This window comes from Equus caballus, chromosome 6 (genome assembly GCF_041296265.1).
Source record: "Equus caballus isolate H_3958 breed thoroughbred chromosome 6, TB-T2T, whole genome shotgun sequence".
Taxonomy (NCBI): domain Eukaryota; kingdom Metazoa; phylum Chordata; class Mammalia; order Perissodactyla; family Equidae; genus Equus; species Equus caballus.
The window spans coordinates 7,649,970-7,672,766 of NC_091689.1; the positions used below are offsets into that span (position 1 = coordinate 7,649,970).

Sequence of the window (22,797 nt, forward strand, 5' to 3'; positions counted from 1 at the left end):
CTTTCCCTTGATGACCCAGCCCCCCAGACCCTCCTAGGTTCCCTGGCATCCTGGAGTCTGGGCTCTTCGTGGACCCAGAGCCCCAATCCCGGCCTCAATGGTGTCTCAGGACAGCACTGGGGTTCGTCCGAATGCCTCCACCCACGCCCAGGACCCAGAAGCAGGCCCGCTGGTGAGTCACGCCCAGACCCTTCAACTCCAAGACACACCCACCCCCCACCCCCACGCCTGACACACTTAGCATTCCTCCCGAGTCTGACACCACTGTGCCCGCTGGGTGTTCAGAGCAGCCAAAGAGGAGGGAGGTGGGGGGACAAGGGCCGGAAAGGCCATTTGACACATGGGGACACCAAGACCTGGAGGACCAAACGACCGGAGGCACGGCCGGGACCCGATCTCCCGACTCCCAGCCGGGGCTTGTGCACCGCTCCCCAAGGCCAGCCCTGAAACTAACTCGGGATTCAACAGGAAGAAGCAGCAGGCACCCTGGGCTTCTCCAGGGGCGGGATCCGGGAGGCGATCCTTCCTGCCACCTCCAGACCCGGCCCTGCCTCCCCCAGGAGGGACGTGACCCGAGCGCGGACCCACACTCTGCCCACAGTTAGGGCATTGCAGGAACCAGCCTGAGAAACTGAAGAGCCAGGAGTCTGGGCAGCTGTGGGGAGCCCGGTCCCCTAGCCTTTGCTGGCCAGGACGGTGCCGGTCACCAAGTCAGAGAACAACCTCCTCCTCTCAGCCCAGAGGAAACCTGATTTTGGGAGGACCCCATCGCCAGGGCGTTATCCGTTATCCCGCACAGCCTCCCGGGTGTGGCTTCGAAAGTGACATCCTGCCCCCAGGCCTAGAGGTCTGGACACAAGGAGAGGACGGTCCTTCTGAGCCGGGCCCCTCACAAGGTCTGGAGCCTGCACTAGGGTCTGTGTACAACTCCAGCCAGAGGCTACCAGTCTATCCTTTAGTCCCACAGGGTTCCCTCCAACCGACAGCAGGGACAGTGGGTGGGGTGGGGCAGAATGCTGCAGTCTATTCCAGGTACAGCGCGCAGGGTGATGGAGAACCCGCCACCTCGGCACCCAAGGCTGGAGCCCACGTGGGCAGAAGCCATCAAGGCCTTCTGAAAAGCCCCCTGGTCCAGCCCAGGCCACCCGCCCACCTCACGGGAGCCCCAGGTCACACACACTCCAATGGTGCTGCTTCTGTGCCCTCTGTGCCCGAGGCCCCACTGGAGCCAGAGGAGGCTGCGGAGATCCTCTGACGGGGGCAGGCATGCTGCTTTGTAAAGGACCCGAGAGCAAATATTTCAGGCTTGGTGGGCCAGCCTCTGTCGCAACGACTCAATTCTGCTATTGTCACGTAGCCATAGACAACACGTAAACAAATGAGCATGGCTGTGTTGCAATAAAACTTTCTTTACAAAAATAGGCAGCAGGCTGGATTTGGCAATACTTTGCTGACCCCTGATCTACCCATCTCTTCAGCCCAGAGAGGCGGAGTGACTTGCCCCAGAACACACAGCCAATCAGCAGCCGTGGATACTAGCACCACAGTCTCCTGACTCTCAATGCTGGCTCCAGGTGACCTACACAGGGGCACAGGCTCATGGGGACACCCACAGCTGGCTGCTCCAGCCCGTCAGCCAGAGCAGAGCCAACTCCATTGGGTTATTAACAACGATAAAAACAGCAAACAATTATAAGAGGACAGCAGAATTTGGAGAATGTAAGGACCTTGCCCAGGGCACACAGTGGCAAGTGGCAGAGTCAACCTAGAAACCCATACAGCTGGCCCGGAGCCTGCCCCGGGGCCATTGCACGCATGGCCAGCTGGAAATCAGGGAGCCGAGAGTCTCCATGTGTCTTCAGTCTGGGGGGCTGGCCTGTGCCCCAGGGTGACCATTAAATGGGGCCTCACACTCCCGGAAATGGCAACTGAGACCCGAGGCCAGAGCACCTATCTGCTCCCTGGCTGCCCTGGGCTCCCCGCTGACCTGCACTGGGTCCCTCACGTAGTGCCTGGCACATAGTAGGCCCGGGATATGCATCTGTCCCACAAGCTGTTAAGTGCACGAGCTCTACACTCCAGCCACACAGACTCAGAGGCGTATGTTGGTTCGTCTCGTTCCCTGGAGTCCTTGCTGACCTGGAACCCACATGGATGCCCCTGACGCCTGGCCCTTCTCCCGCCCGCAGTGTCCTCCTGACCCGGCCAGAGGGGAGCCCTTTCACTCAGTCTCTGCTCCTCGGGAACCCAGAGTGGGAGGGACCTTTGGGAAGTCACCTGACTTTCTGAGTCCATCTCCAGAACCTTTGGAGCCAAAACATTAGTTTTCGCAAGGTTTCAGACTCAGATTTCTCTAAGGAAAATGCCTCCTTTGTCTATTCATCTCCTCTTCACCCCTCCCCATCTCAGGACCACATACAATTCGTGGGCGCCCCCTTCTTTCACTTACTGGAAGGGTGACCTGGGACAGGTTGCTGGATCTTTCTGGGACTCAGTTTCCTCATCTGTAAAATGGGAATGAGAACGCCACCTGCCCAGCCAGGATGGAGTGATAACAGATGGGAAGTTCCTTCCAATTCTTTCTCGCCCGTTCCAGTGCCAGCGCCTCTAAGCAGCCCCCCGTTGCCCGCCCATGCCCCGGCCGTGCCTGCTCCTGCCCCCTCCGCTCTTCTTTTACACAACCCTCCCTCCTCCCCTCCAATCCTGGAGCAGCTGCACCCAGAGGACTTGGAAAGAGCAGGAGAGGTGGGGCCAGGGAGGGTGCTGCATGGAGAACATTCCAGGCGCCCACACCCATTCCAAGTGGCTGTTGGCGGCTGAGAGCAGCTGGAGGCACAAGAGTGACTTGGCCCCACCAGGCCCAGGGCACCGTCAGCTCTTCACAGGCACCGGAAGTGCACTTTCTGCCTCCGAGCAAAGGCTCTCTGCCTGGAGAGAAGGCGCTGCCCACTCCAAGGAAAGTGAAGACATGGGGGTGGGGAGGGGCAGTCCAGAGACCCCCAAGTCCCAATCCAGGAGCCAAAAGTTGGAATTTCAAACCTTAGGTGGGGCCACACCCGCTCAGCACTTCTCCCTCACACTGACGTGACCGGTGGCGTCTCGCCCTCACCAGCCGTCTGTGACGTCTTTATCCCCCAGTGCCGAGCACAGGGCCTGGGACAGAGAGGTGCTCCACACACCTGCACTGCACAGTGCTGCCTGACAGCCCAGAGGCCCAGCACGCCCATCGCCAGGGACCCCGGAGCAGGAAGAATCCCAGAGGGGCTGTTTCTAGCAAAGCCTCCCTGAAGCGTAGACGCCAAGTCTGTCTGCGCCCAGCCACCTGGACAAACAGACCCCAACCTGAACGTCCCCTGTCCCCTTCTCCCGGTCCCTGCTCCACCACCGGGAAGACATTCTGCTGCTGACCCCACGTCTTCACAGCTGCAGGCTTTCTTCCTCTGCTTCCTTCATGCGGAGGGGTACCTAGACTCCACGCCCAGTCAAGACCGCATTTAGAGGTTGTGCCCAGCACCATCACATGGCAGGGGCGGCCTCCACATGCTGATTGGGTGCAGGCTCTGGGCCGAGCCCCTGACGGACTGTGCGGGCCTGGACAAGTCATTTAACTCCCTAAACATCATCTCCTCACTGATAAAATGGGGTCCTACCACCTTCCACTCAGTGCTTCTGTGATTATCAAACAAGAAGATGTGGCAATGACCCACACAGACCCACTCCCGCCTGCTGAACCCCTCTCTGTACCATACTCCCCCTCCTCCAGCCTTCAGCTCCCCTTTGCTCTCAGCCTCACTGATTGCAGTTCCTCGAAAGAACATGCTGCTCCCTCCAACCCCAGGGCCTTTGCACATGCCCTTTCTCTCTACATAGAATGCTCTTCTCCCATGCCAGTTTCACCAAGTTACTGTCACTCACCCTCACATCTTAATTCTTCAGCCAAGGTCAGGTTCTTTGCCGTAAGATCTCATAAAACTGTATCCATTCCCTTGGGAGTACTTATCTCAATATGTAATTCTGAGTGATAATTTAATCCTGGCTCTAGTTCATGCATATGCGCTATGAGATTAGGAATCATATCTCCTACTGCTCATCATTATATCCCCAGAGCCTGGCACAGCGCCTGACACAGAGTCAGCACACAAAGTATTTACTGAACCAACGAATCAATGAACAGCAGAATGAATGAATGTAAAGCATGTAGCACAGGGCCCTGAACAGAGCAGACGCCCCTAACATCTTTTCCTCTGGCTGAATATTCTGCCTCCCATCTCTTTCCTCAAAGGCATCTTTTTCTGAACTTGCTGTCAAAGTGGGAAATGGAACAGAGCTTCAGAGAGGCAGTAAGAATGTGCTCTGGTGTCCCCAGGGTGGGGGCGGGTGCACAAGCCAGGGACCATGGAAGGGGCTGCCCACGGCCCATGGCCCAGGCCATGACAGCAAGGCGGGCCCCCATGCTGGAATCCAGGGCACGGCGCCCGGCGACAGGAGGAGGGCTTGGAAACGGCCAGCTGACTAGGAGACAGGGGACCCACAGGTCCAGTCTTGGTCCTCTGCCTTCTGTGACCTCAGACAGAGCCCCCACCCCACCCCACAACATGGACCTCGGCACCTGTGAAAACGATGGGTGCAGCTGAGCTGACTCCTAAGAACCTTCCCTCCATACCCCATGGATCCGGGACAGACGGAGGCAGGTCGGAGGACTCGGGGCCCTGTAGGCCGAGTCATTCGTGGGCCACGAGGGGCAGGTCTCAGTTCAGTTCTATCCATACTCGCTCCTATGATGTGTCACCCCAAAGTGAGGAAAACAGCAGCCAAAGCAGCCCCCCAGCCTGTGGGGAAAATCTAGCCCTCACACACACAGCCCACCCACCCCCCGCCCCAGGAAAGTGCTGGAGGCCTCGCCAGCCTAGCTCAGTCAGCAGCCACAAGCAGAGCCAAGAGCACTGCGCGGCTGGTTCCGGGCCCCAGCTCCTGCCAGACGCCTGTCCCAGCCTCACTGCCCTGGTGGGGACCAGCAGCCTGGGGGAACCCCCTTCCCGGGCATGAGGCTGGTGGGCAGCAGCAGCCAGGAGCGCTCGGATATGCTGCTGGGGCCGCTTTGTTCTGGGCGCCCCAGGCAGCCTGGTGTGGTTGCCTGATCTCTGGCTGGCTGAGGTGAGCAAAGCCTTACGGGAAGCTCAGCCATCTTCCCTGGGGTGGCAGATTCAGAGGGCACAGCCCATGCCTGCCTTGGGGGTAGAGAATGAAGGTATTGAGTGCAGAAGCAAGTGAGAAGCGGGCCTGAGAAAGCCAGACAGAGTCTTTACAGAAACCAGGCTCTACGGAGCCAGGGCCCAGGTGGGAAGCCAGAACACCTAACATGTCAGAGCTGGAAGGCGCCTCACGCCACCTCGTCCATCCCTCCTGGTGGAGATGGGGACTCAGATGCCCAGAACGACACCCAGGCCACCCTGGCCGGCACCCTCTTTGTTTCACCTGCTGCTTTGAGTTATTGTTGAATATACTGAATTCTGTTCCCAGTGAGCGAAAGGCCTTCAACCAGATTACGTCCCCCACCGCCGCACATCCCCCCGCACAACGCTGAGTTCATCTAAGTCAGAGGGGGCATGGGGAGTAAGCTGGGACGCACACATGCCAAACCCTTGAAACGCTTTGTCACAATTCCGTGCATGGGTGCCCCGATGCATCTGTGGGGGGCAGGTCCACAGCTTTTCTGAAATGCCCGAAGGCATCAAGATCCCAGAAAGACAGACGTCCTACCATCCCTGCTGACACGAAACCAGGGGAGGGCTCCAGGAGGGCACCTGTGACTCTAAGACAACCACTCTGCACTGAGGGGGACTGTCCCCCCAGGCGACATTTGCAATGTTGGGGACATTTTTCACTGTCATGACTATGGACATGCTGCTGACGTGCAGCAGGCAGAGGCCAGGGACGCTGCGAAACACCCCAAAAGGCACAGGGCAGCCCCACAACTCAGAGCCGTCTGGCCCCAAACATCAGCAGTGCTGAGCTGAGAACTCTGCTCTGTGCTGTGCGTGGGAGCACACCCGGGAGACAAGAGACGAGCCCGCTCCCTGGGTGTGAGACCTGCCCTGCCCTCCGAGCGGCTGCTGCGCCCAGGCGGGCTGGCAGACACACCGCAAGGGGGACGTGGCAGGAGGGGCCTTCTGTCAGCAAGGTGGCACCACACCAGGGCCTGGACACCAGACCCACGCCCTGCGGCCACGAGCTCCTCTGTCAGGACTCAGGGGGCCTCCAGGGTGACAGTTCATCACCAGGGGGTGGGGACCAGGAGGCTCCGTGCCTGGTCACTTGAGACCTGGCCATAAAAAAGCACTGTCCCCGAGGCAGCCAGGGCAAGCTCCGCACGCAAGCCGTCCCCAGCCCGGAGCGCAGACGCGGCCACACAGCAAACCCGCACTCACCTGCGGAGGCCTCCGTCACCCCCTTCCCCTCCTCTTCCTCTGCGGGAAGATGAGGAGCGAGGCAGGAGGAAGGAGAGGCAGGAGAGAGGGGCAGGTGGTGAGCAGGAAGAGCAAAAAGGAGAGAGAGAGACCGATTAACAGGGCTGAGCTCCTGAGAGAGAACCGGTGAGCAAAGGCTGGTGGGAAAGCAGAGGGAGAACAGGGCAGAGGCGGGCTCTCTGCAGAAGAGCGGGGCGGGCACGGCCTCTGACGGACCCCGGGGCTCGCGGGGCGCTCGAGGCCCCGGTGAAGGAGGTCCTGGTTCTCAGGAGCAGCAGGCCCGGCCGCACGGCTCCCGGCTGGCCCCTGTCACCACCCCCGCGCCCAGGCCTGCACAGGCCGCATCTCAAGCAGGAGTGCGCTGGCCTAGTGAGGGGCAGCCCCCACTGCTTCTCCCCGGTGACTCGGTGTCCCTGGCCATGCAGACACCTCCTGAGTGGGAGGCTGTGCCCGGCCGCGTGTCCATGTGGGCCACACCTGCATGCCCGTGCCCTCCTACCTGGCTGGATCAGTCTTCTGGTGACTAAGGAAAAGAAGTAAAGTTGGCCCCCAGAGCCCAGCCCGGCCCTAAACCAGAGTCTAGGGAGCAACTTCCTGGGCTCGGCCTGCTTGAAAGGGTCACCAAGGACCCAGGGCGCCCCTTTTCTGCTCCTCCCGCAGGAAGGAGAGGAGATGGGAAATGTATGGAGGAAGGGGGAGGTGTGAATCTGGGTGTGTGCCTGCATGTCCGCCTGTCTGTGTACACAAGTGCCTGGACTCTGGGGAGATGGGGAGCCAGGCTTCTGGCTGAGAGCTGACCAACTCCAAGGAGACTGAGGCCAGGCCTCCAGATCCCTGAGGCAGAGGATGCTGGGAGTGGCACTGACCCCACAAGTCAATGGGCAGGAAGGCTGCAGAGGGACCTGTCCCCCTCAACCCCGTGCAGAGAGCGCCACCCAGACCTGACGTCAGTGTGGGCACAAAGCCAGGCTGCCACATTGTTTCCAGGAGGGTCCCGAGAACCCACCACCTCGGGGCGTTTCTGCTCAGATCCCTAGGCCCGGCCAAGGAGGGCAGGGTCCTCTGAGCCCCGCTCCTCCCGCTGGCCTCCCCCACCACCTCCCTTCCAGCCAGTCTCACTCACCGCCCGTGGGGTGCAGCAGGATGTCTGCTGGGTTGTGGGGCTTCAGGCCCAGAGCAGACAGGGGAGTCTTGGCCAGACCTGGAGGGGAGCGCACTGTGCAGGAAAGAAGAGGGGAGACACGGGGGTGAGCCACGGGTGGCAGAGGCCCAGGGAGGGGGCGGGGGCACCCACGAGTGAGGGCGTGGGGGACAGGTGGGTTCGGGGACCAGCAGAGAACCAGCTCCCGTCCCGGGGTGCTGCTCCAGCTGCACCGCCCTGTCCTGTCTCCTGGCTTCCCCACACTTTAAAGGGCAAGCAGAAGAGTCAGGAACGGCGCTGCCTCTCCACCCTGAGAAATAACCTCTGTCCGGGGGCCCCGAGTTTCTTCGCTACAGACCCCTTACATCGGCACATGCAGGGTCCCGGGCTCTCTCTGACTCTCTCTGCACTGTTATCTTCCCCCTCCCACACACACATACAATCTTTCTAAGATGGATAGAGCAGAACAAAAGAAAACGGAGTGTGAAGATGGCACTCCCGCAAGGGACAGAGGGAAAAGAGATGCCCGGCAGCACCATGCCAACCCTGAGACCCCAGGCCGGCCCTCGGCCAAAGGCCTCTGACCCCCAGCCAAGCGTGTCCCTTATAAACCCCAGGAGGAGAGAATTTCTCAGTGTGTGGGGGCTGTGACCCCCAAACCTCAGTGCTCTGGAAGAGGGGGAAGCCCCATCTCCACAGTCCTGGGCCCAGACCACCAAGCTCCCTGCACCGACCCCAGGGCCCTCCCAGCCGCCGGCCAGGCTACGAGTGTCATGTAACACACAAGGTCAGAAAGGCTCTTGGGCTCTTTCCCAGCAGCCAAGGACGTGGCCAGGCTCCGAGCTGACCTGCAGGGCGGCGGTGAGGCCCAGTCATGAGATGTCTCAGGGGCGGCTGCCACATCTCCTAGCACACCTCCGAGGAGAAGCAAAGAAATGAGCTCTGTCTCCTATGTGGCCACGGCCTGAGGACACACAGCAGCCCACACAGGCCAGGGTCCCAGGTTGCCTGCCCCACACCAATGGCCTCAACTGACCAGCTATAGCCCTCGGGTCCCCAGGATACAGACAGCAGCTCCAGGACCTGCCCTAGCCCCTCCACCTTTCCCAAAAGAGTGAGACCTACAGGACACCAACAAAAAATACAATCTTGCAACGTGAGCAACATACACAAATTACTTGTGCACGTGCAGGTGTGCACAGAGGTGCACGTGGGGATAGAGAGACATCACAGGGGTCCAGATGGGTTGCCCAGCCCTGCACTCCACCCTCACTCCATCCTTGGGTGCCCAAGAGACAGATACAGTGGAGGGCACACGTGTACACACACACGTCCAGGTACAGGGTAGGCCTAGGCCTGCGCGTCTGTCTGTCCCTCCCCTCTCTTGACAGACACACACACATGCAGATGTCTTGCAACAGACTCTCATCGAGCATTTACTAATGTCTATCCAGTGAATGGATGGTTGAACATAATTAACTATGCAAGAAGGAGCCCAGCCTCCGAGACCGCTATCCATGGAATGACCGTGAAGGCCCCCAGCCCACACGGGTGCATATGTTTGCCCGACAGGTGCAGCAGAGGCACAGGTGGAGAAGCGGGAGAAGGTGAAGGGGACGAGGGGACAAGAGGCGGTGGGAGGTTTCCCTCGGCTCCTCGTCAGCACCTCCAGCTCCCTAACGGCTCAGGCCCCCTGCCCCCAGGCCTCTGGCCCTTCTGCTGGGGCAGACGAGTGGGTGGCCCTGAAGCCAGGCAAGGCTTTTGCTTCCTGAGAGAAGAATTCCTCACATTTTTCCGCCTCTGGCCTCTCCCCCATTTCTGTGCATTGATGAAACCTCTGACTTACTCTCCCTGCTAGCCCCGCCCCCGCCGGGGCTGGCCAAGGGGAGGGAGAAGAGAAGAGAATAGGAACAGGAACACGGGGCACAACCCAACTCGAGTTCTGCCCAGATGGCTTCCACACCAAACAGGGTGATGGCCAAGATCCTGGCTGTTGGGACCGACAGGGAATTGGAGCAGGTGTGAAGGCAGAGGGTTAAGACCAGGGAGAGAGACACCAGGAGTCATAAAAGGCCACAGAGCTGCCTCTGGAGCAGACTGCCCTGGACGCGCACTGTCCAACATGGTACCACACGTGGCTACTGAGCACCCACTGTGTGGCCAATCAGAACCAAGATGAGCTGTACGCGTCAGACACACTGGGTGTCAAAGATCTGGTATGAAACAAGAACGCAAAATACCTCAATACACCACTACATGTTGAAATGACAGTATTTTAGACCTTTGAGGTTACGTAAAATCTATTACTAAAATTAGTTTAGCGGATCTTTTTACTTTTTTTAAAAGACTGTAAATATCTCATTGCTATTTTTATATGATTTACCTATTGAAACCATAATATTTTGGACAAAGGGGTTAAATAAAAAATATCATTAAAGTTAATTTCTGCCCAGTTATGGTTTTCAATGCAGCTACTAGAAAATTTAAAATCACAAATGTGGCTCGTGTTCTCTTTCCACCGGACAGCGCTGTTCAGGGAGAGCCATGGCTTCCAGTCACGGCTTCAGCCTCCGCGAGCCCAAGATGGCAGCCAACACGAGTTCTGCTGGCACAGGGGCCAGGCACTGGTGCCACATTCCTCCCCTCCGCAGGACAGTGAGCCACCAGGAGGACGCACAGCCAGCTCCAGCTCTCCCGGCCAACCCTCCTCCCCTCTCCACATGGGGCACGTGGAGAGCTGGGGCTCGGCCCAGCCAACCGACCCCAGAGCACCAGCAGCCTCTCCCTCCTCGGTCAACCTGGGCCTCTAAGAGAAGGACCTGAGTCCTTCACAGCCTGGGAGTGGTCCATCCTATGGCCTCCTCCAGCAACTCCTCCTGTCTCTTCTACCACAAAGGAACGCTGCCCCATGCCTGGGCTTATCTGGGTCTTCTCTTTGAGTGGAAGCACCTCTGCCCTTTGAGGGCCTGCCTCTCCAGCGAGCACATGCTCATGCCTGGAGGCCGAAATTGGAGGAGATGGGGACTCGGGCAGTCTGAGCATTCTGGACCCTTCTTTCCTCGGTGGGAACTAAACAGAAACGGAAGAGGTGCCTGGACACAGACAGAAATGGGGTCAGAAGCAAGAAGGTTGGCGTATCTGAGAGACACTTGGCCAGTCACAGAGACTCTCTTTAGGATGGGGGATGCTTTACACGCAAGATGCAGAAACTCTCAGCAACTGGGGAAACTCCGTAATAAGGGAGCCCAGGGGCCCCACGGTTGGTCAGTCCGGATCCTAAGACCGCGGCTGTTGCCTCCTTAGATGTGTGAGCATGGACAACGGATGAGAAGAAGTGGGGGAGGGAAGGTGAAGTGAAATGAGACGCAGGATGAGAAGCGGCAGACTCTGAGCCCCGCCCAAGTCTGCCTCACGCCCCGCAAGCCTGGGGTGCTTACACAGACCAGGGTTGAGACAGGGGCTGGAGGGAACCCGGGGAAGGCAGGCTTAGCGGGGAGCTCTTACCCCCACTGGGTGGTGGGCTGCTCGGGGAGGTTCCCTCCATCTCCTCGAAGGCCTCCTTGTAGCTGTGCAGATGCGGCTGCAGGACAAGAACAAGGGGAGGGAGAGAGGGACATCCACTGTGGCTGTGCCCTTGAGAAGGAGGGGTTTCCCAGCTAACCAGCCCACAAGCCCCTCCCCAGCGTGAGCAGCGCCCCCGACTCAGGAAACACAGTGGTCCAAGCTGGCCATTCGCAGCTCCAACAACTCCTTGTGGCTGAGAGAATGGGGAAGCGGCTGTTTGCAAGGCCACGGTCCAGCAAGGGTAGAATTCAGACCTGCCTTGGAAATATCTCACTACAGGGCCAAAGCAAAGGGGCTGGGGCCAGGGGTCATGGGTCCTGCCAGAAGGCAGGAGAGAAAAGATGTCCTAAAGCCACTTATATCCAGAATGACTCAGCCTGGATTTTATCGGACATGGAGTATTTGGATCAGAATCTTCCGGGGTGCACACTTAAGACGCAGTTTCCTGGGCCCCAGCAGGATCTAAAATGCTGGAATCTGGGGAAGCTACATTTTTAACAAACTCCTGCTGACAGTTAAGCTCACCAACATCTAAGAGCTCCTGCCTCCAACTACCGAAATGTCTCAGAATGCAAACATTTTGGCATTGAAATTAGATCTGCCAAGAACACCCCCTATCTAGAAAGGGCTCCAAACACCCTTGTCAGTTACAAGATCTGGACTGGAGTTTAGAAGTGTGGTCACCTACATCAGACCAGGCTCCTTACCACCCCACTCAGGGGCGCCCTTGAGCCAAGAAGGGAACTTCCACTTCAGTGTTAATGTAAGAAGTGTGTGCCTAACAGCTATTTAGGGAGGAAAACGGGCTCCCGATTCCACACAGCAGAGGAGACCTCGGGTGAGGATGCAGAGAGGGGAATTCCTGGGTTCACTGACAGGTCAGCGCCCCAGCTGATCATCAGGGTCCTGAGAGGTCAGGGGGCTCTGCGACCCTCTGTGGCCCTAGGATGTGGCCCAAGGACTCACCTCTTTGGGCCGCCCTCCAGGATTGAGAGCGATGGTGAGAGCCAGCTCCGGGGAGACGCACTGGACTGGCGAGCGGACCCCAGGGCTACGGGGGGATGGGGGTTCTGGAGACTGGTTCTCATACTGTCCATCGCTGGCCGCCCGCCTCCGGAGAGGGGCTGGGGGCTCTGCAGGCTGCTTCTCCCGAGCCTGCACCCCTGGGAGGAACGGGGGCATAGAGGGCGATGAGCATATTGTGCAAGAAAGGATCGATCAGGCCTAATTCCCCCAGAGAAGGCAGCGCATCTTAGCTCAGGAGCCAAGCCCGGGCTGGGCCTGTCTCCCCGCAGCCCCTCCCCCAGCCTCCCCCTGCCCACACCCCAGGTTCTCTGCAGGGTGGGGAGATCTGCTTAGGTTGGGCCGGCCTCCACCAGGAATCTCTACTCCACACAGGGTTGGGGCCCAGAGCACAAAGGACTGATACAAGAAACAGATGTCAACTCCTTCCAAGCCCTGGAGGCAGAGGGCCAGAGCTTCCAGGCAAAGGAGGGAAGGTGGAGGGAGGAGAGACGGTCTCCAAGGCGACCTCATCAACCAACAAGCAACATCAAGGCCCATGGGGAAGAACTTTTGGAAAGAGCGAATAATGCATCATCTTGCAAACAGTGCTCCGGAGAAGAAACAGAGGAAGGCTAAGGCTCGTGAGGCAGCCCCAGCCCCGGCAGGTCCTGGCATATTGCTGGCCTTCTCTGGGGTTCCAGCGCACCTCTGAAACCTCTTACCAACTTGCCTGATGCCGGCCCCTCACCTAATCTCACCTTTTCATGCCCTAAGGATGGCCCAGGTCCCCACCCAGGCACTCCCGGCAGAGCAGCAGCCCAGAGCCTGAAGTCATGTGCTCCAGCTGTTTTTCTGTCCTTCCCTTCCACTCCACAGGCCTGGGGATGCTGTTAACCTCACCCGCCTTCCTCCCCACTCCCTCTTCCCACAGCTGGGCTGGGGCACAGAACCCATGGCCTCATCGAGCTGGCTCCAGAATCCTAGAAAACTCACTCCCTGCATCCCAGAAGCCGAGACCCAGCCTGGGGGCGTGCTCCTGGCCCTCATTATCCTGCAGCAGGAGAAGATTCTCAGCCAGCCATCGCTACCACCCAAGGGCAGATTAGGTGAGAGGATGTGCAGGGACTTACCAAAGCTCACGGGGGACCCTGGCTGTGCCAGCCTCATGCCGGCACATCTGGGAACACTGTCCCCTGGCACACGTACACACACACATACACGCACACGCACACACTCACTGCTGGCCCCCAGGAATGTGCCAGGGCAGCCAAGCAGAAATCACCCTCATTCAGACCGAATCACCACTGCCATTTCCAGGGGGGTCTGCACGCCCCTAGGCGGCCGCCAGCTCCCACCTGACACAGCCACTAAGGCTGCCATGCCCAGCACATGCTGCGAAGCTGTTCTACTCATCATCAACAGCCGGCTGCCAAGTCTAGAGACAGACACACAGAGTCACTCCGGGACACGCGCTCACACTAGCCCATAACTAGGGCCCCTCTGGAGAGCAGCACGACTAGCCGGCAATTACAAATGCAGCAGGTCTGGGGCGTGTTCTGAGTCCCCACTTACTCAGAGGCCTACCTGCCACCTCAACCTAGAGAGAAGAGCCCGAACAAGGACAGTAAACTGGACTCCAACTGCTTTACTTAAAGCAAATAAGTCCTTCGCCCTGAAGGCTTTTTCCAAACAGAAATGTGGGGATCGCATCACCCTAACCAGGTGCTGCATGAGCAGCACCCCGGAGGGCAGACAGGGCTGGGCCTTGGAAGGGCTGGGCAGCAGCCCTACCGCAAGCCAGGCTCCCAGTCCTCAGAGAAGGGAGCACCTGCACCTCCCACCACGCCCGCCACCCCTGCCCTCCGCCACCTTCTCCCGCCGCCACCGACCCCCGTCCCCTCAGGCCTCCTGAGCAGCCTGGTCCAGAGCTGCTGCTTGTTTCACTCCTGGCAAAAACATTAGAGAGAAACAGACTTAGCCATTGATTTTCTAATAATAATTGTGACAAAGGAGGCCCATTCGGGAAAGGCTCTTGGGGTTTGGAACCAAGTTCAGCCCCAAGGTTAACAGAAATGCATTAGGCCCGGTCTCAGTTCCGGCTCGCCCAGCCCCACAGCCTATTTCTGGCAGAGCCCCGTGCTTTTGCAAGGCGTGGCCAGTTTCCCTGCTTGGGGATCTGATGTCTGCCCTTGAAAAGTGGGTTTGTTTCAATTTAAGGCCCTGAATCTCCCAGGGGGACAGAGAACATTCTCCCCAACGTGCCCAGAACAGCCTCCACATTCAGGTGCCGCAAACGGTGGCAGCTGCCCAGAGAGGGCGCTGGACGGCTGGAGGGGCTTCCCAGCTGTGGAGGATGTGAGACCCTGGCCCAAGGCAGCAGGACGTCTGAGAGCGATCACCCCTCCTCCAGTCCCCTCTCTACCGTCACCAGACAGACACAGGAGGGTAAAGGAATGACCTCCATGGAGCTGGGCGCTGCAGAAGGGGGAGACCCCACATTCCACTCCCACGGGGACAGCTCCACCCTGTGCAGAGCGCCCCATGGCACTGGTGGCCAGCCAAGGCCTCTCACATTCTTTGAACACAGTGTCTCACTGTTGTCCCCCTTGGCAGGCCCAGATCCGCCCCGGAGCGCCTGGAGAGCCATGTTCCGTCTCTCTTGTCTTTCTCTACGGGCGGGGAGATGGGGGACGGCAGCGGGGAGAGAAGAGAGCCCCACTGTTCCGCAGCCAAGCTGGGACTTCTGGACACAAGCTGACAGCCAGTGTCAGAGAGAGAACACCCCTCCCTCATGTCCCAGAGGCTGACCGAGAATAAAAATAGGCCTGCTCCCCAACATGCCCCCCTCCCCTCCACCACCCTCGACCCCAGCCGCTCTCAGCTCTCAGCCCAGTTTTCTCTGTCTGTCAGGGCTTCTGTTTCTACACGCTCTGCTGCCTGCATGCACAGGCACACACACATGCACACACATACACATACACATGTGTGTGCACACACCCCCCAACAGGAATGGCAGTAGGTCAGAGCCACCCTCAGAACCTCTATAGTCAGCCCCCACCCAGCAGGAGGCCACGGGGCTGGCGGAGGCTCACGAAGGAAGGAGGAAGCAGAGGTGGCCTGGGGTTCTGGAAGGTCCTCCCTGCGAAGCCGGCCGGCCAGCCTGCCAGCCCCAGGAGAGTGAGGAGCCGGAGGCCCTTACGGCAGGAAAGCGGCCGTGAGGATAACAAGACGCTGCGCTCAGAAGCCCTTTCTCATCCACTGAGGGCTCCTCACACACTGTGGGCATCGGCCATCCTCGCGGCCCCCAGGGAACACGGTCACCTCAGCCCGTGCCTCCAGACCCAAGGAGCAGGGTGCCAGAGCGGCCCTTTCCTGAGGTCCTCACTCCGCCCCCCAGGATGGTGCTGTGCTTGGGGAGCAGCTGGTTCTGAGGCTCCCCTTCATCTAACTAACACACACACACACACACACACACACACACACACACATACACACACACAATTCTGGGGCTGTAGCCTAGCGCACGCCAATACCCGCATTTTGGCAGACACAGCCGCCCACCACCCCTGGGTCTCATGAACGAATGCCCTGGGGTCAGGCCTCACCATGTGCCTCCCCCACACCCCCCGGACCGGCCACTTCCACCCCACAGACCCAGCTCTTCTTTCCAGCCTTCCAATTTCCAGCTGAGACTGGACTCCTCAGCTCCAGGTGGCGGGGCTGGGTGTCCGACTGCACGCCTGGGGCTCCGGAAGCGAGGGGATCCAGGAGGCCACCTGCTGGGCCAGGGCACCAGAAAGCCACACGGCGATCACACTAGCAGCCCCAGGGCAAGCCATGCCAGCTCCCCGCAGGACGGGCCCACCTCCCCAGAACTGTCCCCAAACCCCCAAGGCCCAGCTGAACACTGCGCTCCCCACCACTGGGCCGAGGAGAGGGCGGAGGAGAGGGGAGGAGGCAGACAGGGGCATTCTGCTCGAGCATCTCCCCGTTATCCATGGACTGGGAGCAGGACGGGCCATGGCGGCACCAGATGTTGCCATTGGGAGTCAAAGCTCCCACCACGCCCAAGGCTTTCCGGGAACTGCTCAAGGCCACAGCTGGGGCCAGTCTGAGCACATGGTCTCAGACCCGGGCCTCCAGGCTCCAAGGAGCAGGGAGAGGATGAGGTGACTCCCTCCCCAGAGCAAAAAGCCTATAGGCCTGGAGGTCCAAGAGACCAGGGCGGACGTCAGTGACTACCTCATCCCAAATGGAGCAACGTGACCCTTGATGAAGGGGCCACCATGTAGGGGACATCAAGCCACCATGCAGGACTATGACCCCTCCATTGTTCACATTGGGACTTTGAGCTCTGAGTAATTAAGAGAGTTGCCCAAGGTCACAGAGGTGGTCACAGCAGAGCCAGGACCACCCCCAGGGCTTCTGACTCATGGCCATGGGTCCTAGGTTCAGAGACTCAGAATGAGGTCAGGGGGATGCTCTGTCCCCAGGGAGGGCCGGACTCAAGAAGGGGAGCAGCAACTGCTGGGGAAGCCCTCTGTCTTGTGCCTGGTGGCCCACGCAAAGCACAGCCCGGCTCCTGCTGAGGCCCTGGCCCGGCAGCCTGGGGGGTCTGGCCAGGGTGGCCGGAGAGCTGGGCTGTCCCACCCTCACTGAGAACCCTCATGGCAAAGGTCTGCGTGTCCACAGGATGGCTGAAAGTTAGTCTAGTCACCTAAGACCCTGTTCCCAGCAGGTAAGGCCAAAGCCGGAAGCATCAGGCCCGTGTCCATGCGGAAGTGGGAGCACTCGCTCATGCAGAACGGAAGGAGAGAGGATGTGCAGAGAGGGAGGAGGGAGGCGGGGCAGGGAGAGAGAGTGGGGCAGTGAGAAAAGGTGTGGGGCAGAAGAGGATAAGGAAGAGATGGAGAGAAGAGAACAGAAGAGGAAGAAGAAGAGAAGCGAGGAGGAAATGGAAAAATGAGAGGGGAAGGAAGCGGGCAGGTGTTTGCAAGGAACGCACATGAAGGAGAGAGGGAAGAGAGAAACTGAGAGCTAAGGTGAGGGCCAGAGAGTGATAAGGGCGGCGGGGTCAGGGTGGTGGGGGGCACCAACCAGAGAGGGAGGCAGATCGGAGCCGGTGGGGAGGAGGGTGCCAGAAGCTGCCACTGCGCCCGATGCCCTCCAGTTTAGCGTTGTACGCTGCCCACCCCGCCCAGGGGAGCCGGCAGGGGCGAGGCAAGCAGGATGGGGAGGCAGGGTGGAGGGGAGAACACCAGGCAAGGAAGGCACCACGCCCACGGCACATGGGACAGATGGACAGGGACACACAGAGAACGCAAGGGACGAGGCATTCCACAAGACAAAACGAAACAAACACAAAGAGAAAATCAAGATTAATCGGTGTTCTGAGTCTGGATCTGTCCACACTCGGGAGGGAGGTAGGGAGGGTGTCAGACAGGAAGGGAGGGAGCACCCCACTCTGCTCCTCAGGGCAGGTGGGCCTCCCGCTGTCTGGCCGGACACCTCGTCTCTCTTTCTAACCCCGGCATGGAGGAAGGTGCGGGCCTGGGACCAGGAGGTTTCAATCCTGGAGCTCCACGCCTCACCCGCGCCCTCTCCGCTGATGGTCACCTGCCTCTTCCTGGCCTCCGTCTGAGCCCCAGGGTCACCCTCCCTAGCACCAGCTCCTCTGCTGATGCCCCCTCAGGTCTCCAACCCCTGAATGTGCGAGGCTGCAGGATTCCATCCTGGGGCCTTTCTCCGTCTGTGCTCAGCGCCCGGGGCCGTCATGCAAGGTCGCGCTCTCCATGACACCCAGGCACGGACAACGCCCACACTTCTAAGCCCCGACCTTGCCCCCTTGAACTCCTGACTCACATATCCAATCATCATGGATGTTTCGTGGACATCTCAAATCTAATGTGGCCAAGACCACACTTCTGATCTCCCCTCCAAGCCGGCTCTTCCCACCAGAGTGAAGAGCACCTCCCTCCTTTAGTCACTCCGGCCAAAAACCCTGCCTTTTCTTTCTCTCACATCCCATGTCTGGTCTATCTGTAAATCTTGATGGCTCCACCTCCAAAATAGGTCCATAATCTGAGCACTTCTCACCATCTCCACAGATACCAGCCTGGTCAATAGCAGCAGCCCCCTAACTGGTCTCCCCCGTTCCACTCTGGTCACACTAATCCTTTTAGAACAAGTCAGATGACGTCACTCTTCTGCCCATATCCTTCCTAAGGCTTCTCACACCACGAAGAGTAAAAGCCAAAGTTCCTATGATCACCAGGCCCACTGCAAGCTGGCCCCCATTCTCATCACCTCTCTGACTTCGTGTCCCACTACACTCCACCTCAGGGCCTTTGCACTTGCTGTTCCATCTGGCACGTTCCCTCACCGCCCAGCGAAGCTTTTTCCCTGGCCACTCACCCACCTTCAACCCCTCACTGGCACTTCACTGCGTTATTTTATCTCCAAGGCACTTATCACCCATCTGATACACTATATATGTAGTCACTTATTTGTTCATTCTCCATCTCCACCATGAAGGCCAGGATTTTTCACCTCGTTTGCTTACCTCCAGAACCTAGACCAGCATGTAGCACAGGTTGGGAGCTCATGTTGAATGAATGATTGCATGGGCCTTCATCTCATCCCCTGTTTCCATAATAGAATGTAAACACTGGGTTTTCGAGTCAAGCTCCTGAAGCTTGACACTGCTATCCCCTTATCTCTGTCTCCATCTTTATCCTCATTTCACGAAGCCTCTTACCTCCTGGTGGGGCCTCAATTACCCACCCGCGGAGCCCCATCCCCTCTCACCTCCTTAGAAAACCTTATTCTATCAATTTCTTTCTTCCTGTTATATTTTTTTCTCCCTCTTCCCTCCATATTCAAGCACGCTCTCTCTTCTCTAAAAACATTCTCATGGTTCCTATATTTACAAAAAGAAGTTCTCAATAGCTTGCTGACCTCTTTAACTACCATCCTCTCCCCTTTTATCACAAAACCACTCAAAAGAGTAGTTGACATGTTGTCTGTGCTCCCTCTCCGGTCACTCCTCCCTCCCTCACAGTCTGGCTTCTGTCACCACCACTCTGCGAAAATATGCCTTTGAAAATCACTGGGGCCACCTAATTGGCAAGCCCAATGAATTTTTCTCAACCCTCCTCCTCACGATCTCTCATAGTGACATTGCAACCCCCGCCCCTCCTGCTGGGAGCCCTTTATCATCCGGCCTTCTGTGATGGCCCACCATACGGGTCTCTCACCACCCTGAACACTGGTTCTCAGTCCCCTTATGGCCTCCATCCACTTCCTGTCCATCTCACCCCACGTTCTTTTCTCTCCGTGCCCTCTGGCATGTACACCTCATCCACGCCCAAAGTTTTAACCTTCAACTTTTGTGAGGATGACTCTAAAATCCAGAACTCTTTCCACTCTGTCACGCTCCAATTCCAGATGGTCAACTGCCTCCCACACATCTCTGCCTGGAGGCTGCCCCGTCACCTCAAAGTCAGCATCTCCAACGCGGAGGTCTCCACCTGACACCAAACCTGCTCCTCCTCCTGACTCCTGGTTTGTTCATGGAACCGGCATCCTGTTTCTTTTCATGGAGCCTCAGAATCGTCTCCGATGCCACCCTCTCCTTCAGCCACCACATTCCATCAACTTGTAAATGCAGCGTTTCTACTTCCACAGCGTCCTCGGCATCCATCTCCTCCTTTTCATTTCCACGGGCAGCACCCCGACCCAGTCCCCATCACCTCGGCTAACTAATAAGCTCCCAGCTCAAAGTCTCTCCCTTCTTGCACCCTTCCTGCCTAGACCCACCAGATACATCTTCCTAAACAATCGTGCTGATCACGGTGGATTCTCCTGAGTACAGCACACTGCTTCCTACATCGCCACTAGGAAAGGCTCAAGCTCCTTAGTCCGGTATTGAAGACCAACCCGAGGCAGGCCCCAGGCTACCCTCCTAACTCTCTCTCACACAGTCTGTGGGCTCTCAACCTGCTTCATTCTTCAAACATGTCCTACGCCTTCCTGTCTTCATTATGAACCCTCTCTCTCCAACGACCCCACCTACTTTCAAAATCCTCCCCATCGTCCAAGGCTCTGTTTAAAACCCACCCTCAGCACAGAGCCTCTCCATTCTCTGCTGACGATGATCTCTCCTTCTTCCTCACTCCCACAGAAACTTATTTCCATACCTCTCATGACAAATGACCTCATTTTAAAGATCTTGCTCTCTTTTTTCCTCACCAAACTCTAGACTCCTCAAGGACAAGATTCACATCTATTTCCAACATGCATTGAAATCTCTACCTCTAGAGACATCTGAGACCAGGCTGGTCACAGAATAAGGATCATAAGATAACTCAATTGGACTCACCAACACCGACTCCCATTTCTTTTTCTTGTCTTATTGCACTGGCTGGGACATCCCAGACAACGTTAAATGATGGCGGCGATAACAGGCATTCTTATTTTGTCCCTGGCTATAACAGGAATTCTTCTAAGGTTTCACAAGAAGGTATGATCTCCTACAAGTTTCTGGTACCTAGCCTTAATCAAGTTAGGAAAACTACCCCTAAACTCTCTGACATCTAAGCTGAAATAAAACATAAGGAGTGGTGGGATCAAGGTGGAATGAAGCAGGAACAGAGTTCTGAGATGGAGGAGAGCCAAGAAGGAAAAGGCAGACCTGAGGGAGAAAAGCCCAGAGAGGCCAGATCAAGTCCATGGCCATGAATAGGTTCTCTCTCAGACCTGCGCTTCCTAGGTTACTCATGTTGAAGCTTATGTTCCAGCTTCTTGCAGAAGACTGCAGAACAAGCAGAAAGAGGAGGTACAGGAAATGTGTGCTCCCTGCCTCCCAGACTCTGCTGCACACCGATCCTGCCCATGCACCTTTATCGACACAAGCATCGCAGACACCCTGAAGGGCTCCTAAGAAGTTGTGCAAGCAGGACCTGCTGATGGAAGAAATGCTGTTCACGACACAGCATGGGCCAGGGAGGCCCCTTTATAGCTCTGGGAACCAAATATAACTGTCTCCTCTACACATCTCATCCCTTCTCCTGACAGTCACTCACAGCTGGTGGGGGAGAGGGGAGCAGGGATGGGGAACGGAGACATTGTACTAACAATACTGCCCCCTTCTTATGACTTCTTGGCAGCCAAAGACTGAGCGGCTATAGGTTATGGAAGTTGACAATCAAGATCTCAGAAGCTAGTAGGAGAAAAAAGGCTGAGAAGAGATCCACTACCAGATGGAGATGGTTCCCAGGCCACGCAGTATGGCTTCCTCTCAAGCAAGCTGCAGGAGAGCTATACCGAAGGGTTCTATCTAGCAGGGGGAGGAAATTCCTCCTGCTCCCCCAGAGAAAGGCCTGCTGGATTCTGCCCATCGTCAGGCTAGAATGTCACTATTCCTCAGGCTGCTACCCCAACTCTGTAAATCCTGAGAGGGCCCCATTCCTCTCCCTTCAACCAAACCAGGAAGAAGAGCATCTCTAGTGACAAAGAAGCTGGGGGATTCTTATGTCAGGGGCCCAGACGCGTGAGAAAGCAGAACACGGGAGCCCCATCTGGACCACCCCACAAAGCGTTCCTCTCACTCCTGGGCTTACAGTTACTCCACCTGCGCTAAGACTCGCAGGTGAAAGCACTGACATGCTGCTGACCAGCTCTCAGGGGAGCTGAAGCCCTGGCGCCCATTTCCACGGTGTAAATACTTCCATTACGGCCAACTTCAAGTCACCACTAGTTGAACTGGGGACTATGCTCTGCTCTGAAGTAGGGGAGCAGGGCGTCCACGCCCCACACCCAGGTCCTGGGCCGGCCCAATAGCCAGCTGGCCTGCCCCCAGCTGCTTCCCCAAGCCCACCATCCATCCCCAGGGAGGGCGTCTCCCTCCCTCCCTGCAGCTGGCAGGGAGACTCAGCTTCCCCCACACTCAGGAGAAGGGGTGGAGGGCAGGGGCAGCTGCCGGGCGCCTCCTCCTCGCCTCCCTGAGCTCCCACCACCCTGTCAGTCTCTGGTCCACCCCTGCCCGGGCCCACCTCCACAACTAAACCAGCCCATAGGATTTCCCGCCAGTGCGGCTGCCCCCGAGGAAGGGTCACAGGCTGCGGCCAGTGGGAGGGAGGGGAGCTCTTCCTGTCCCTCCCAACATGGCCCCGGACACGCTGCCATTTCTTGCCTCAGTCAGCAGCTCTGGCTGCCCCACTCTCTCCTCTCTCCAGAAAGACCAGTCCGTTCTCTGACAGGAAATGCAGCTGCCTTTCCCTGGGCCTGCTTCCCGTGCAGAGCTGGTCCTAAAGCATGGACTAGCAGGACAGCTGAGCAAAAAGGGGAACCTGGCCTCCCCTGAAACACAGAAATATCTGGAAAGGACTCGCCAGGGCCGAACACTCAGATAGAGCCCACGGGCTTCGGGACACCCTCTCAGGCTTTTTGTCATGCCTCTGGGAGGGCCCAAGAGGGAATTCGAGTCTACAGGTGCCTCCCTGCAGCCTTCCCCAAGGACGTGAAGTCTGAGCACAGAGAGCTCTGCAGGCAGTTGCACACGGCCTCTCCTCTCTGCCTAGAAGGCTGGGAAGTCACCACTTCCAGGAAGCTTTCCCTGAC

At 57.9% G+C, this 22,797-nt stretch overlaps 1 protein-coding gene across 44 annotated transcripts in view; it reads right to left on the reverse strand.

Annotated features, from left to right (window-relative positions):
* Positions 1 to 22,797, reverse strand: part of TNS1 (tensin 1) — a 206,661-nt gene that overhangs the window by 20,749 nt on the left and 163,115 nt on the right. For 9 of the 44 annotated variants that reach the window (XM_070270454.1, XM_070270457.1, XM_070270451.1 and 6 more), the window contains 3 exons: positions 12,139 to 12,335; positions 11,113 to 11,188; positions 7,591 to 7,683 (listed from right to left, as the gene is read on the reverse strand). In XM_070270454.1, coding sequence (XP_070126555.1) covers positions 7,591 to 7,683; positions 11,113 to 11,188; positions 12,139 to 12,335 — 366 coding nt within the window. Of the gene's footprint in view, positions 1 to 6,428; positions 6,468 to 6,966; positions 6,991 to 7,590; positions 7,684 to 11,112; positions 11,189 to 12,138; positions 12,336 to 17,274; positions 17,362 to 22,797 lie in introns of all 44 variants that reach the window. The other 35 variants (XM_070270468.1, XM_070270452.1, XM_023642303.2 and 32 more) reach the window with 7 other exon arrangements.